This window comes from Phaethon aethereus, assembly GCF_964289735.1.
Source record: "Phaethon aethereus genome assembly, chromosome: 1".
NCBI classification, from domain to species: Eukaryota; Metazoa; Chordata; class Aves; order Phaethontiformes; family Phaethontidae; genus Phaethon; species Phaethon aethereus.
Genome location: NC_138575.1, coordinates 203,478,809 through 203,496,158, shown reverse-complemented (window position 1 = coordinate 203,496,158; position 17,350 = coordinate 203,478,809). Strand labels below are relative to the sequence as shown.

At 42.7% G+C, this 17,350-nt stretch overlaps 1 protein-coding gene across 1 annotated transcript in view; it reads right to left on the bottom strand.

Annotated features, from left to right (window-relative positions):
- Window positions 1–17,350, bottom strand: part of ARHGAP20 (Rho GTPase activating protein 20) — a gene marked incomplete at its 3' end in the record, with an annotated part of 62,199 nt that overhangs the window by 40,832 nt on the left and 4,017 nt on the right. Inside the window, exon 2 of the mRNA XM_082004251.1 lies at window positions 9,676–9,761. Coding sequence (XP_081860377.1) covers window positions 9,676–9,761 — 86 coding nt within the window. The remainder of the gene's footprint in view (window positions 1–9,675; window positions 9,762–17,350) is intronic.

Below are 17,350 nucleotides of genomic sequence, written 5' to 3'. Positions count from 1 at the left end.
TGCACCTGTCCCAGCTGTAACAGGAAAAAATCTGGCTTTGGTTTGGACTTTAAACCACATTTTGATACTAGTACTACAGCACAGGAATTATCCTATTACAGTGAAGAGATTACTTGATATGCCTGCTGCTGCCAGCTATGGCAAGTGTAATGACCCAGATTCCTTAGAACAGCCAGCAGACAAATTAGTTGCAGCCACACACATTGGTCTGCGGTCCTATAAGTGACTGCCTACACATGCAACGAGTTTTTCACATAGCTATTCCGGCAGGTTAGTCAGAGGTTTCTATTCCACCAGTGATCCGAGTGGGGAAAAAAAACTGTCAGCGGATTCCCCACATCCTGCACCTGATGGTAATTCCTTTACGTAAGGCAGAAGCGGGCACAGGTCAGTTATCTGCACAGAACGGCAGCCTGGAGAAGGGGGAAACGCAAGAGCCTCTCCCATGATGATGTTTCTCCCCATGTCTATTTGAGCCTTTGATGTACCAGAAGAGCCTACCCATGTCTGATTAGGAACCTCCTTGTAGAAATGCATGTCACACGACACACCACCCATGGGGAAACTTGTCATGCACTTGGACAGCAAAACTGAGGGGAATGAGTGTGAGGTTGCTTAGTCTGAGGGGCTCAGCAACCAAGAGTGATTCCAGAGGAGCTCTAACAAATGAGATGCCTTGCAAAATACTGGATACAGTTTTACTACTAGAACAAAAGGCAGAGGGAAGGAAGGTGGATGAAAACACCTCAGCTCTGCTTATTCATTCAGGTGAAGGTCCTTACCATTCTTTTCTGCATTTTCTGAATAATGCTGCCATGAAGACCTAGGATGCACCTAGACATACTGAGATACCTACTCCCACTGAATGCAGTCAGTGTTCAGTGCGCAGGCTCCCTATAGAGCGCACGAGGATCCAAACCAGCACACTCATCTCAGTACTTACAACCACTTTCAGCTAAGGGACAGGCCAGGCTGAACATGGATGTGTCAGTGGGTGAAAAATAATCCCGGAAACAGACGTAGGCCTTTCCCCTTCTGGGTAAGTCCTTTTACCATTCACCTACAGAGCCAGGCTTGCTCCTGTGAACATAAGGTTTTTGGTCCCAGGAAGACTGCATGTCCTTCTGCATAGTGACCCACCTTCAACTGTGGGAAGGAGAAGTCAAGTCTCCACTCACTCCAACTACCCTCTGCTTTAGTAGTTACATCACTCTTCTGGGAAGCCGAAGATGAATTGTCAAAGGACACAGAGAGCTGAACCTGGGTGATCCATCAAAAGCACACCGACTTCGAGGCCAGCAGTTTCCCAAAGAGCGGTGGTGGTCTGTGGGGACCTGCCGAAGGAGCAGGCTAGAAACGCCTACAGATAGCTTACACTGAGATTGCTGGATGGCACAAACCTTGGTTGCAACATAGACCATGGTCTCTCCCTGCCAAAATACCCAATGAGCCAGACTTCTTCCCATTTCAGCCCTGATATTGCACGTTCAGGAACCACTGCCCTAAACAATTATTAAAAAACACTCCAGAAAAGTGGACTCAGCCAGAGGTTTAAAAGACAGAAACATTTGCAACTGCTTTTGTGAGGGGCTTGCTCTTGCCCAGACAGGTTAAATGGGGTCTGTGGACCAGTGGAGGGAGGTTCTCAGGAGCCTCACACAAAGCAGTGACACACTTCTTTGACACAGACCTGTCCAGTGCTGCCAAAAGTCATGCCATACTGGGATGTGCAAAAGCACAGCTCCAGGTGTGCTTCGGGAGCTCTTTGCTCATTAGGAGAGTGCTTAAAGAACAGAGGCACTTGGGAGATCAGGCAGCCACTGAGATGATGTTTTTTAAGTCACTATTTCAGATTCAGGTGCTTAAATTATTCCCATGTCTTGCCCTTGAGGCTTATTATCCTTTATTGGATCTAGCCCCTGGTACTCAAACACTTAAGACATGGTCACAAAAGAAATCTAAAGACAGACTGTTCCTCCTGTGGTATGATTAAAAACTCCTCACCAGCAGTTTTGTGCACCATGAGGAAGGAACTGGACCAGAAGCAATGCCGCATCAGCCAGCAGGAGAGTTCAATGCATATTTAATGCTGGCCCTTGCCAGAGGTGAGAGCACCAGAGGCTGCACATCAGCCTGCACATCATTAGAGGCTTTCTTCTTGTTTACACAAGATAAAGTTTGCAAAGCAGTCTGAGCGAGTTGGTCTGTGATTTCCTCAGGTATGCCGCTGCCCAAACTTCTTGGCCAGACTGCCATTTGGCAGAGATTTTATTGTCTAAAGTCAGGGATACACAATGGCTGGACAACAGCTGCCTTTTGCCAGACCTCAAGGCCTAATCCAAAAAGCCCCCAAAATGGGCCGCAGCCAAAAGCACATGTGGACAGTGAGACATCTGGACAAGCAGAGCCCTGTGCTCATCCCGATGAGCAGTGCCCCTCGCTGTCTTGCCTTAAAACTGTCACAACTCTATCCAAAGGGGAATTGGCTTAAGGCACTAGTGTTAAACTATTAGTCATTTATTGTAAAATTAATCCCTCATTTAAACTCAAATCCCTCCAAAACCCTGCTTCCAAGCCTTCCTTCTTTTTACCTCTAGTCCTTTTAATAAAAAAGGCAGCATATCTCTGAGAGCCGCAGCTCATTTCAATCTCCAGATGTACAAACATTGCTATAAGCCAGTTTGTATGTCATAAATGAAGAACTGATGGGTTTTATCAAAAACAAACATATGCACACACACACACACATGCTCACACAGAAAACAAAACAGAAAAAACGCAGCGGGGGGACAGGAATGCCAATCTCTGAGTTAAAAGGCCATCTGAGGCCTCAGAAAGTTCACTTTGTTCCTTGTTAACAGTTAATAAAATTTTATCCCTAGCTATTACTACATAAAAATAACTTGTGCGTTCAAGCACATGGTTTAAGGAAACAATACTCCAGCATCATAATTAGCTTAAATCAAGCATGAATTAGAAATACTATAAAAATGACAACTGGTACAACATCATCACAAGTTATTTTAATTATGTGCAATTCCATTAAAAAGGAAGAGCAATTTGGTACAAAATAGTGGGTGGTTTTTTTTTTTTAAATCACTATTTTTTTACAAATTCATGTATCCTTACCTTACATAGAGAAACATGACATGCTGAGGGGAGAAATCTGGGGGAGTTCTCATACAGAGATTTCTGCCCATTCAGATTAAGCATAAAATGTTAAAACATCAAAACTTTTCATGAAATGGAAAATCTCAGACAAAATCCTGATCAGAAGTTTCAAGGCTGAATTAAATCTAAAAACTAAACCCAGAAGAAAATAACTTTTCATGTGCTTTGTTGACGGAGTCTTTAAGAACAGGATTTTCCCTCCATCTTGATGATTAGAAACTTGATTAGAAACTGTGATTTTTATAACCACATGACTCCTGGAGCAGGAGCTTTATTGAAAAATCTATCAAATATCACAAGTCAAGATAATTTGAGCAGTGTCTGTACTTCATCCCTCACATTGGGAAACTATTTCGTGGGATTTTGCCCTTTTTCTTCCTTTCTTTCATAAAGCGGCTCTTCTGTATTCTTGACTGTATTGGAGTCTCTCAAAGGACTGTAAGATGAGTGGAAGACACAGGGCTGCCCCGGGGTGCCGCCACTTTGATTTGCACCTGGGGGAACCACTCTGACAACAGTGACAGCCCCTGTGCTTCCCCAAAAAATCACGAGCCCTGCAGCTTCAGAGTGCCATTGCAAGGGCTCCCTTCCACAGCATGCCTCTTCCTAAGGGTGAACGAAGGCGTTTATGAGCCCTCATCTCCTGTGACCACGCCATTTGGGTGGCCGAGGGCATGGTGGGAGGCTTTAAAGATGTTGTTTCGGTTCTGCACGTGCATGCCCAGCGTTAGCCCCGCGCTGCCTGAGTTGGCCGCTCACAAACCACAGGGCAGCAGGTGAGGCCCACACTAAGGAGCACCCCCAGGCAGGGCTTGCCTGATGGCCACTTCTGCCTCAAACACTGCAAATCTTCCCCTACTGCCCACGGCGCCAGTTTCCAAGTGACTTGCTACCTCGCTATCCTCTCCCCTCACCTCCTTTTTGTAGCCTTCAAGGGGACCCCCTCCCACGCACACTGCAACACCTGCATTTGAAATGGAAGGAGGTTGGGACAGTGTCCGGCCATGCTACCTCCCATCCCACTGAGCCCCTCTCTCCCCACACCACCACTGCTGGTGGTGTGTAACTGCTTCGGAGGCAAAACCCCACACTGATCATATGTGTAAGGCACACACAGAAATGAGCACACACACAATATGGCGGCCTTTGTCTCTCAAAGCCCCTCAGGTTTAGCCACGAGAAGTCATCTGTCTCACACCACCCCAGGGCTGTGCCCTGCAGTGGGGTGGCCCTAGGTCATGCCCCACGTGCCACCAGCAATGGCACCATCGATCAGCCAGGCTGTGGCAGCCCTGGCCAAGGGTCCCACTCATCTGCCTGACAGGTTTTGCTGTGGTGACTGATGGGGACAGGTGCCTCGGCAGTGGGGTGGCCTCAGCCAGGTGGATGCCATCCCTGCTCCACACTCCAACAAATGCTGCCATGGTGCCCGGGGGGTGCACGAGAGCAACACCCGCCTCCGCCGTGATGGCAGAGGGGACAGCAGCTGCTTGGGGCATAACTGCCCGTAAAGGCCTTGTCCTGCGACAGCTGGTAGATAAAATGGCTGTGGGGCACAACGGGGTGGCAGGCGCACCCTCTCAATGCCCCCATAGCGTACTGAGGTGCTGAGCCTCACCAACAAAACACGCCTCATGGAGATTATTTTGCTAGGTGAAATTATTCGCTACCATGGAAACGAGTGAGGAATGAGCAAAATTATTACAACCAAAATACCTACTTAACAAGTTAGTTACTTGCAATGAACTTTTATTCCCTTCCTCCCTGCAATCGGATTTGCCTGAAACACCAAATACTCATCTTCCCTGTGAAAAAGAGACAGTTAAGGCCCTCTGGCAATTTACATTTATTAAAAGTCTCTATTTTTGTCTTCATCTAGTCACACAGCTTGGATCATCCACATATCTTCTGACTAAAACCCTGAAAACACAATGTCCAGGACTTCGGGAACACTCTGTATTTGACTAGCGCCAAGTGGAATGTATTACTAGATTACACATATGATCTTCGTTATCTGGGATATTTAGCATTTGGCACGGGATCCCTGGAAGATAACATGCCAGAATCACTTACTGTGCGTTGGGAGAAGGAAGGGCAGCCTCTCTGTGAATGGCACAACACTGCTTCCACGTACAGAAGGGGAAAAACACCTTGGAAACTTGTGAAATCCTCCATTTTTACTTTTATCTTCTTAAACCATAAAAGCCCACAATAAAATTGGGTGGGGGTGAATTTTAAGGTACTTCCTTTTCAGGTTCTTTAAAGATTTGTTCATAAAACCTTTTAAAAATTATACTTAATTTTTTTAAAACATCCCCTGTTTCTAGCTTACACCAAAATAACATCATAAACATGCTTCACGCTATAATAAAGAGTAGTTTCATTACTGATATTTTAACACCTTTAGTGTGTAGAGACACATATCTATAAATGGTCATACAGACCCAGAAACTGTGAAATTAATAAGTTTCAGCATGCAAAAAATATCACTTTCAAAGATCTGGTGAGGCGTGCATTAGGAAAGGGGAAGCTGCCAGCAACTGCAGCACTGAATTTGGCTGTCCCTGTGAAGTATCGGAGATGTGAACAGAAGTCCGCCAACGCAGAGCAGAAACTCGGTAGCTTGGGCTTTGTCACATGTGAAAATTGTTTTGAGGGACAGCTGAACAAAGGTTGAAAATTTGGCTTGAAACAAGTCTTTATTATTCTATATCAATTATTTTGCGATGACAAGACCTGATGCTTAAATCCAGGCCTCAGACATTTCTGTTTCAAGACCATAATTTGTGTTGCACTGAAGTATATCATTAAGTTGTGCAGTTTTCATTAAAGGACACCAAGAAAAAGTAAGAGGAAAATTACAACTGTGGAACAGGTCCAGGGCCAAATATAACTAACCCGAATCCTTTGCTGATTTCATACACATTAATGGAGTTAAGAATCAGACTTATTTTTCCTGCATCTGAGTATCAGCCAAGAAAAATATCAAAAGCTGACTTTTCCAACGTACTTCTAGAATAACTTTGCTCAAGAGGACATCTTATGATGTGAAACGGTCCTTACATGCCTATTCATCACTATTTTCTGAGGAAAGAAGAACAGTATAGAAAAAAGGAAGAGAAACAAAAAGGGGAGGCAACGAATAGTCTGCATATTTTCATCTCTTGGAAGTAAGGGCCCAAATCCCGCTATAATGTCGGTACTATTTACTATGCTGCCTACAGTTACAGTCTAGTGAGGCAGGAATTACAGCGTGGTTGCACATCTGTACAACACCATGCCATGCAGCCACCCCAGAATTCTTCTGTAGGCCAGATATCTTGTAACTCCTTTCATATGAATGACACGGGAAGGCGAGATTTGTAAGGAAAGCTTAACTTTCATTAAACCAAGTGATATAGCTGGGGAAAGAGAGACAAGCTTTTAAGCTCACAAGACTTTCAGATTTGTTTCTCTTTCAGTACTAAAGAAGAGGACAATGGCACAAACAAGCATCCGCTTTTTCCAGTTAGATCATCTAACCTAACTTACGTCCTTGTGCCATCACAACTACAACACCACTACCATTAAAAAACCTTAATCCTCTGAAGGCTAAATAGCCATCTCCAGATGTCACAATGGTTTCTTTGAATAAATACCATTAATAAACCTTAAAATGTCCCAAAGTAAGTCTGTCCAAAATGGGTGCCACCACATTTTATGTAAGTGCCCTGTATGTAAACCAAGGACACCTGACATAAAAAGTGGTATAAAAATACAAACCGACTTGTGCTTTGAAGTATTTCCTGCCCTTTTAAACTTTGCACTTGTTCATTAATTTCAACAAATATTGAGGTGAGCCAGCTGCTGAGGTGAGAGGATTCATATAAATCCCTCACAGATGTTTGCTAACTTCAGATAGCTTTATCATCTACAAGTCATTAATCAACCATTAGCAAGTAAGTGTTATGGAGTCCCAGTATTAAGGTCCACTGCCAGAGGAGAATAACGGATTTTGCAGGCTGGCTCTGTCTACAAGAAGGGGAACTAAGAGCTGAGACAGGTCTGAGATAAAACATTTGGAAGAGATTAGAAAACATGAGAAGTCATTTTGTTGCTCTTCAACTCGCCTTAAGAGAAAGCACTTCACAAGAGTTAAGCATTTACACAACAAACCAAGTGGAAAGTTCAAACTCATCCATCAGTTTAGTAATGAAGAGGAATGTGTTTTGCACAGCCAAACAAGGAACTCAGGCACAGGTGAGAATTACTGCTCCTGTGAACAATAATAAGCACCATCTAAAGTGTTACTCTCTAACTGATAGACTTTGAAGCTACAAAAACCACCTGCTCTGGCTCCGGGGTCCTCAGACTTCACCCAATACCTCTCACTAAGGCCACAGACTTCAATTCAAAACAACAGGAGCAGCTAAATCGTTGCATGCCACAGGCAGAGGACAGATATGACTGAGGCAGCATCCATCAGCTGTGAAAGCGTCAGGGTTCATCAGCCAGGTAAAGCATTTCCCTTACCGCAGTACAAGGCAACATTTCCCCTTCTTCAGGCCTCTCCACAGCAAAGTTTCTGTCACCTGACCTTACAAAAAAATCCTTCCACACACCAGATCTGGAAATAATTCTGATCCAGGCTATACAAGCAAGACATGTTTACACTTAAGAAACAGTGTAAAATCCTTAGGTGAAAATGCTGAGTTTTATCCCACTCAGTGGCTCTCCAGCTATGTCCAATTTCTGATACTTATGGAGCAGGCAATAAAACAAAAAAGAATGCAGAATTGAAGAAAGATGTTAATGTCTGAACCCCACCAGGCAAATGACAGAAACTTGAAACATAAGCTTTGAATGTTAGTTAATTTTCTTAATATCGAGGAGCAAGTCCTAAGACAGCTTGAAGCAAAGACATTATGGGGACATGGGTGTATAAACTGCAGGAAACCCTAAAGTCCAAGGGCTGAGGGATACTACCTCTTGTCTGCTGTATCCTCCAGTTATTGATACTTCCCATAGTAGTAGTCCATCTCTCATTTCAGAACCTCCGTTATGAATGTGACATTGGTGCCCAAAAGGTGCTACCACAACTATGAACATAGCTACAAATACAATGAAGAAATAATAGTAAATGAAGAATAAATATGGTAGTACAGACAATCAAAAAAAATTCAATATTCTCATGAAGGGGTTACAAAATACCCATTTGTCTTATCTTAAAGACCTGGGAACAAAGTCAGAGAGATGTCATAGAAAAAATTTTACAGCCAGAACCAGAACAGGTGTTGCTGGCTCTCAGTCCTAAGCTCAGGCCACTAGACTACACAAAAAGGTGCAAACGCCTCATTTCTAAGCTTCCTCTTTTATGTCATAGCCAGAAAAAAGACCTGCAAGTAGTCTCAACTCATTTTCCTTTCCTATTTTGAAACTCTGATGTTTTCACAGAATGCTTTCACAGGTTTCTGAAATACTGTGGAATTGTCTATGATGACAAATATGAAACCAGGTATTAAGTTAGATCAAACACAAAAAACTTTCCAAAGCTCACATACTGATTACTTAACACACCACAAAGTAGGAAAAAATATTCCTTACAAAGCCATATTTTAATTTCCCTCAATAATGTTTCTTCGTAAAGAGCTCTACACAGCTGGAAGCATTAACAGCCTACCAGATGGTTCACTTCTCAATAAACACTTATGCTTTGTAAGTTTAAAGTCTAATGAACTGTAGTGCAGGAAGACAAACGTTATGTACACAGAGTGGTTCAAATGGCAGGTCAGGGGCTGGAGCTGGACAGTGGACTAGCTCCACAGAAACTCCCATCTCTATGGTAGCTTTACACTGGGGTAGGAAGGGAGGAGGAATGGCTGATGCTGGCAGAAGATGGAAGACAAAAAATACTGAATGTTTCACAGCTGCACACACCCACATACACAGCCCCGCAAGCTGCTAATGCTGGACGGGAGAAGGCTGTGACCACCAGATCCTGTCCCACAGCATTGTCCTAAACCAGCAGGTGCTTCCAGAACCCCAGAGAGCCTGTACCATGCAGCAGTCCATGGCAGAAACTTAGCTCAAATTAAATAGTACAAATTAAATCCTACAATAATGACCCCTGAGTTATGCCTGGCACTGCATAAGTGTACAAGGCAAAAAGCAGGAAACATCCATCTTCTTCTACCCATGCCATCTCCCCAGCAGGCAATCTTATCCAAATTAATTAGAACTGAGCAGCCCAAACGTTGCATGCCCAGTTGCAAATTGCGGAGCAGCTCTGCTTGCCCAATTGCGTATAAACAGCTTAGTGTGGCAGCACTGGGGAAACTCCCTCTAGGAGAACAGCCGGCATCTGGGCTGGGTCTATCACATCTTTCAGCAGGCTTTATAGTCGTGCAGCTACTGAGCCCCCTGAATTGTGGTTGACAACCTGGTGTGGACAATACCTCAAAAACATTTCAAGTTTTGGGCTGAGAAACTGCAAAACAGTACAGCCAGCAAAACTCAATGACTCACCTTGAGACCGATCTAGATCTGTTAAGTGCTTTGACAAAGATCAAAGATGGTGCAGACTGACGTCTTTGGGCCAAACTCTTCATTTTCTGATTGGAAAGAGAAACAAAATGAAATCATAGGTGAGATTCAGAACAATAACTGCATGCATACAGACATGTCGCAGCCAGACTCCAATTTCAGGGCACTGGAAAAGGATGAGTTATTGCCATCAGCAACCCTGGAGGAGGAAAATGGTTGTAAAACTATCACATATTGAGAAAAACAGAAGCACAAGCAGAAAGCCAGTGATAAAGAAAAGCTGATAATTAGTGTCTATACACAGATACCTGAGGTACACTGCGCGCATGAAATAAACATCTAGTGCTTGCCCTCAACTACTCTTTGTCCCTTAATAATCTATTGTACTTTATCAAATATCCAGATGGCAGTTCAAATTTCAAACGCTTGAAATATTTCTGTGTCAGATCTGACAATTTACCATAAATTAATGTATGGATTCTACCCACCTAACTGTACCTGCTATATTGGGCTATCTTTTTTTCCCAAGTCTTCAGAGATTAGGGAATTTTCAGTCCCTACTAATCTAGCTAGAGCATTATATCTTGTCTCTCAGTAGTCAATAATGACATTTTTTTCATTCCTGATTATGTATGGGACAAAATGGGAAAGTGAGAGGCAGGGCAGTTCTTAGCACAGAACCAGGCAGGGAATGGGAAAAAGGAGACACTCAAAAGACAGAGAATGCAGCAGGAAAAAAAAAAAAAAGGACAACGGATAGGGAAGAGACGAAAATGTCAGTAGCTATCAAGGGAATGTGGTTTCCCACTGAGTGAAGTTGAATACTACAATAAAAATACTGAACAAATAAATAACACTGTTTTCCCCAGAGGCAGAAATTTTCAAAAGCACCCACAGGAGACAAAAAGACATATCTCCCTGAACACAAATGTATTCACCACTGTATCCTCTCCCTCCTGCAGCCAGTAGCAGGACTAAGGACTCCTGGCCCTAAGTTTAGAGCTGCTCTCTAGAACCGGTTGTGCAGCCTGCTGCCAAGGTGCATGACCTCTCCTCTCACTGACCCTCCACCAGAAGGGTGCTTGTTACCTTATTTAGCTCAAATATTTTTCAGAATAAACTGGTGAACAAAAGGACTGGGGTTGAACTCCTCCTGAGACCCCGACAGGACAGTATCCAATGCTGGAGCAGTCCCTTAGACCAGCCGAGTAACCACTGAGAGCTCACAAACACGTGAACCTTCGACAGCCATAAAGTCTCTGTTCTCAGCTAATGGCAAAGCACCACTTTCTTCCTTCATACCAAAAATAACCACTGACTACCAGGAACAAATACGTTAGGGAACAACTGCTTCTTCTGCCAACGTATGTGCTGGATGTGGCACACATCTTGTTTGGGCAGGTGCACAGAAATTAAACTCTACAGTACTACGTGCTTTACTGGCTTTTGACAAGTGCATTTCTTTTACTCATTGCAGTGCCTTTGTTATTGTGTCATTTTTTTGGTTCTCCTTTTATTTATATAGAGCATGCTTGTTTGTTTTGTCAGGTATTCAGTTACAGCTATCATGCAGCAATTTTTACAAATCCAACTGTGTAATTTCAATTCACCTTCAAAAATTATCTCCTCCTGCCTCTTTCTTTCATCAAAAAATAACCTTCTCAAGACTGATAAGTTAAGCCTGGGAACATTTAGCTGTCTTCAATCAGACTATAACTGGATAATAACTTAATAAATTACTAACAAAATATATGCCCATTTTTGCTAGTTTTGAGAGGGAAAAAAAGAAGTACGTTGCTAAATTTTTCTACTGAATGAAATCAGTTTGTCTTACTGCTAGCAAATCTGAAAAGCTGTTAGCAGTTTAAAAAGTAGCATATCTACAAATATGAAGGCAAAAAGAAACCTGTGTAAAACAATGCAGTCTAACATCCCACAGAAGACAACCCACAGATTTCACACAACCATCAGATTTTAGGAGTTTATATAAAGCATCAACTCCCAATTGGAAATTTACTGCAAGTCTCATTATTGAGCAGGTGGCTTTCAGGGGTTGGTTAAAACCAGAGCATCTGAGCTCCTGTAAATGCAGTGGAGGTTTGGTTATGTTTTCAAAGAGATCTTAATTCCTTTGACTTCTCAGGTCTGAAAAGGAAGCCACTGAAAAAATTGTGGCATTTTAAAATCTCTGTTAATTATGGCAATTTTTTTCATGCTTGGGTTAGCAGTGCTGAATAGTGCCTGTGGCAGTGAGATTCTAGTCTTGACTTACAATATATGAGGAGCAAGGTAAAGATTAGAACTACAGCAACTTTAATAAGACGTCAAATAACTGGCAGAGTCACAGAATAATTCAGGTTGGAGGGGATCCCATGAGGTCTGTGGTCCAGCCTCTCTGGACCTGCTGAGAGTGGCACCCATTCAAGCTGGATGCTCTGGGCCACTTCCAGTCCAGGTCTGTGCTATCTCTGAGGACAAGATTCCACAGCCTCTCCAGGCAACCTCTTAATACAGCTATTAAGCAAAGCTTAAGAAAAAAGAACCTTAAAACACATAAAGATCACTGATGAGATTTGGAAAAGGAAAACTTTCACAGCAAAAGTGAAGTGAGTCAGGTCAGCTGTATGTAAATAAAAACATTACACAGAGACATTGACTACAGAGCGAAAGGGCTTTTTTGTTTTTATTTTGCTATGTACAGAGTTTAGGAAGAGAAAATAAGTGACCATCATGATAACTTGAATCGATTTACTTTGAGAAGGAAGGGGACAAACTCATTTTTGGCTAAGTTGGACCCAGATGCCTGCTCTCCTCAGTTTCACTGCGTTTACATGTGCAAGTATGTCACCCTGGCAATGCGGAGAAGAGGAGGTACACCCTGGACAGCTGTAGTGATAGCAGATGTTTGGGAGCAAAAGGAGATGCAATGACCAATTACCTAAGCGTGGGACACAGTGAAGCATTTCTCAACATGTATCCCACATCATAACCTCCCATTTTTTCATGTAAATATTAGGAAGGTCAACAAAGAGAGAAATCCTCATGCTTGCTGGCTGAGTCACACCCATGCGAAATAGATCATGAAATCAGTATCCATAATGAATGTTTACAGTGTGCCAGATGCAAAGATGATAATCTTGTATCAGTTGGGACAAACTAGAGCTATTTTTGCCTTCCTCACATTCAAAAGCTTGAGTTCCTGCCCCCCTCCCCTCCAATTCAGGTTTAACTTCATACTTTCCGCATTTCTGGTGGTGGTTCTCTTGATTGCTTTTTTAGCAGAAACAAAAAGGTTTGCTTTTTCAGTTGTTGTGCTGGTGGTAGTATTTGGCCAGTTTCTCATCTAGTATAAACTGACATAGGGCTATAGATTTCAAAAGACTGAATTTACACCAGATAACCATCAGACCTACACTCTGAAACACTGTTTTGCAAACTGTGATGGTAGGTGGTTTATGAGCAGATCAGCCCACCATGCTGAGGACGGTAACCTTGCAAATCATCAGTAAAAATATGCTGTCTCTCCTCAGGAATCAAAATGCTCTGTGGATCACAGAATTACAGTAAAGCTTTCACACGTATCTCACAAGTCATCAGCTGGAGGAAAAATCTATTCCTGGCCGCCAGTATTCAACTAATTTTGCCTCGCAGTTGAAGTGGATAATGGTATTGTATGGAATTTATGTAAATTAATATATTGCCAAGTTATGATACTAATTCCCATTCTGCGAAAAAGGTAACATACAGCAGCATCTGCATGATGTCCTCAAAAAAACTGGAACTGAGGATGAAGCACTCTCTTGTACTTTGTGTATATCACTTAACTATATCAAGCTCAGAAAGAGAATGGCAGAGCATCAATTAAATAAAGAATGCATGAAAAAATGAATGGTACTTACTATTTCTTTTGTGATGACAAATAACTTAAGTAACAGGTATACAGTGTTTATAACATTTTACATGTATCTTGTGAAGTTAAAATCTGTGCAATAAGCGGATACTCTGCTGCAGCTACTGCAAAGGTGCGGGAGGTCCGAGCAGGCGGGGGGCTAATACGGGGGCTGTGTGCTGTGATTCCCCAGGAGCACGCTGCCCACGCTGCCAGGTCATGGTGCCTGACCGATGCGATGCTCAGACACGTGCAGGAGGATTCCTCTCACCCAACGCACAGCTGAGCTATTCATCCTGTGCTCCTTTTTTAGTCAACAGAGAGAAAAGGACACATTCAGCGCACAGTTCATCTTGTCCTAGAAGTGCTGTTTTCCTCCAGTGACTGTAAAAGAAAACTAAGGTGACCAAGAAAATTGAGGTAATCAGCGCAATCCTCTCCTTGCTATCTGAGCAAAAGACAGGGAACAGACAAATTTGTGAGCTCAGTAACATAGGGAACAATTGTCTTCTCAGGGAGTGGTTTGAGCTTAGGATGAGAAAATGATGTTACCTGATGTCTATTTAAGAGATTCATATACAAAATAGTTGAGAAATGTATTCAGTTCCTGACTGACAGGTGAACACAGGAGAAATGACTCCTCAGCAATGTGCAGACACCCCACTAAAAGCCTCCCCAGACATGAAAGGATTTCAGGCTTCTCATTTATAGGCTCGCTCCAGAAGTGGGTCAAGGCTGGGACATCTGCCTGGGTCATTTAACTGGAGGGGGACAGGGACAACCCTCAGATGTGCCAATACCTCGAGCTGAGGATTGCACTTGAGTGGCTAAGCTCTCCCTCTCATTGCTTTATTTCTCTAATAAAAAGAAGTCTGATTTTAACAAGCCTTCTCTTTAAAAGTATCTAAGTTAATAACCATGAGGGATTTCACCCATGCAAACTCTGCTCTTGTTGTCTGAGCAACAAAACCTGTGCATGGCACTCATTTCTGGTTTAGCTAGACATGAATCAAAGCACAGAACGCAAATCATCACCAAAAAAACTGTAAGCCAAAGTTCAGCTAAACACCTGAAATCAAAAAATCAAAACAATCCTCAGCACTTAGCAGTTAATTTTCCAGGACAAGTAGGCATCACTCTTTCCCCTGTATCACTGGGCCACTTACGAGAGGCAACAAATCATTTTTTCCTACTTACTATAATCCAGTATTTGTTAGACTTACAATGTAGGGTTGTCTACAAATACCAGAAATAGCAAGAATCTCTTATACTTTGGTAGAGCAAGAAATGGCCCTATACTGACCTATAACATTCTTGCACCCTTATAAACAGAGTGAGAAGATGATTGCATTTGAACTGCTGGCTCAGGCAGCAGAGATGTGTAGGTCCCATGGAAAGCCCATTTACCATAAATGCAGTTCTTGGGTATTAGATCCCACATGACCTGCCAAGTCCCTCTCTTTCCTACTGCCACCATGAGGGACAAACCACCACACACACACCCCCACCATGACTAGGAAACTCAAGAACTAGAACAAATTGGTTTATGCATAATTTTAAATTTCTTTCACGGACAGACAGAGGTAGGATTGTTAATGCTAGTTCGTAATTAAAGCAGCATCAGGAGCAACATCACAACAGCAAGTTATCGTAAACCAGCACAGCCTGCCAAAGTGATTTCAACCTAAGGACCAACTATGCAGACTGCTTCATTAAAATAGGGGCTTTTTCAGTCCTCATCAGAGATAAAATTGCTACAGGATATGTCTGCGGGATGACAGGAATTGTCCATCACTTCACTAAACAGTGCCAGAAGCGTTCCTGGACAGCCAAGATTCCCAGCACTACCAGGTGTGATTTTGGAAGCCAGGATCATAATAAACATGATAGAGACTTGCAGGAAGAAGAAATCTCTGCCTAAGGAGCTTTAGGTTAAAAAAACCCATATATATAAAAGCATGAGATCAAGGTATCCTAAAATATAATGGCAAATACATACGTGATTCATCTTTGAACAGTAAGACAAGTAAAGGGATGAAGATTGCATGACTACCTTTACTCTTCCGGCGTCATTAATTTGCTTGAATTTTATCCATTTAGTACGCTGCTGGGGAACTCCTTTCCCTGCCAGTAAACTGTTGCTGTATTTGTGATCAGAATCACAAACAAACACATTTTTATGGTGATGGGATACCATACTTCAAGTCTCAAACCATAAATAATATTTTGTTTAGTGTGAAAAATGGTTAATTTTTTGCACACACTGTATGAGTAAATACTAAAAATTGCTGAGCCTCCAAAACATTGTAAGTAGTTACTTGCAATCTTCAAGAAGGCAGCGAAAAATCCTGAGTGACTCCTTGTGTTACCAAATATTGTCTTGTGTAAAATATTCAGGGTTGGTTGGAAACTAGCCCCTCTAAGAAAAAAGTGAAACACCAGGAACTTATAAATACAGTTAAATGACCACAGCTGCTACTGCTGACACAGTCACATTAGCATAAAAGACATCTCTGCTGCACGGTTTGTTTTGATAAATTTGTAGAAAAAAGCCCTATCAGTATAATCACTCTTACTCATGTTACTTCAATCCACTTGAGCTGCATCAATTTACTGGTATTGGTTACTAAACTAAACAGTCAGTACAAAAATTCTCTGTAGGTCAACCACACATAGTCCAGTGACTCTGGTAAGCCCAGCAAAGGAGGGAATCGGGTCCAGAATCATCCAAAAGCATCACCTAAAACACTGCACTTCAATGTCACCTTTTAGCAGGGTGTCTTGAATGCCTTGTAAACACTTAGCAGAGAGAACCTCCCAGGATCCATGAGGTAGGTTAGCAGTTCAGACCACTTTGCATGGCAAGAAAATGTTTCCAGGGAAATAGTTTAAATGGTCACACAAAATACATGAAAAAAAAGTCCTAGACAATTTCTGTCTCTCGGCCCTATGATGTGATCAAGCATGTGATCCTTCAGCTTTGTTTTGACAGCCAAGTGGAAGATGAAGTAGGAGTTCAGACAACCACAGAACAATGTAGCAAATCTCAGCTAATTTGAGAAAGATATAGTCACGATAATAAAAAGGGAGAAAGGTTCAGTGGTCGCCTAGCATCCTGTATTTGGGGTATTTGTGCCAGAAAGTAAAATAGTCGATCTTAAATGCATATTTGCAACAAAATAGTTCAACTTGCCATGTTGTGACATCAGTATCAAAACTGATTCCTCGCCAACACATTCTTCCATATAACTGCACGTAACCAGTATGAGCAGTGTAATCTCCCCTGTAGTAAGAAAGTCTTTCTGTACTGTCAAGATGTATGATGCTTTGTCACTGAGTGAAAGACAAAACAAAAGTGTATATATAGAGTCCATGGGATCCAAGCAGTAAAAAAAATATTCAAACTGTCATTGAGATCCAGCTTCAGGAAAAATTAGGACTAGCCCACTGCTGCACATGCATAAAGGTAGGAATCTTCTTCCCCAGACAGACACAAAGAGATGGCATGCTAGTAGTCTCAAGGGAGCACCACGACCACGGACGAGCAGATGAGCAGTTGGCTGGATGTTGGTGGCTGCCTGCGTTGGCTGTGCGTGGTGTGCAAAGCTGCCATATGCTGCATGGCCCAGCCAGGGTCTCAAGCTGCTTCTCCGCAGGAGGATTTCCATCTGTACCCCCGCTGCATGTGCCTCCATGCTGAGGAATTCCAAAAGGGCTGCCAAGATCCGTAAAAAGTAATATCCCCGCTCCCTTGTCAGCGCTGGCAAA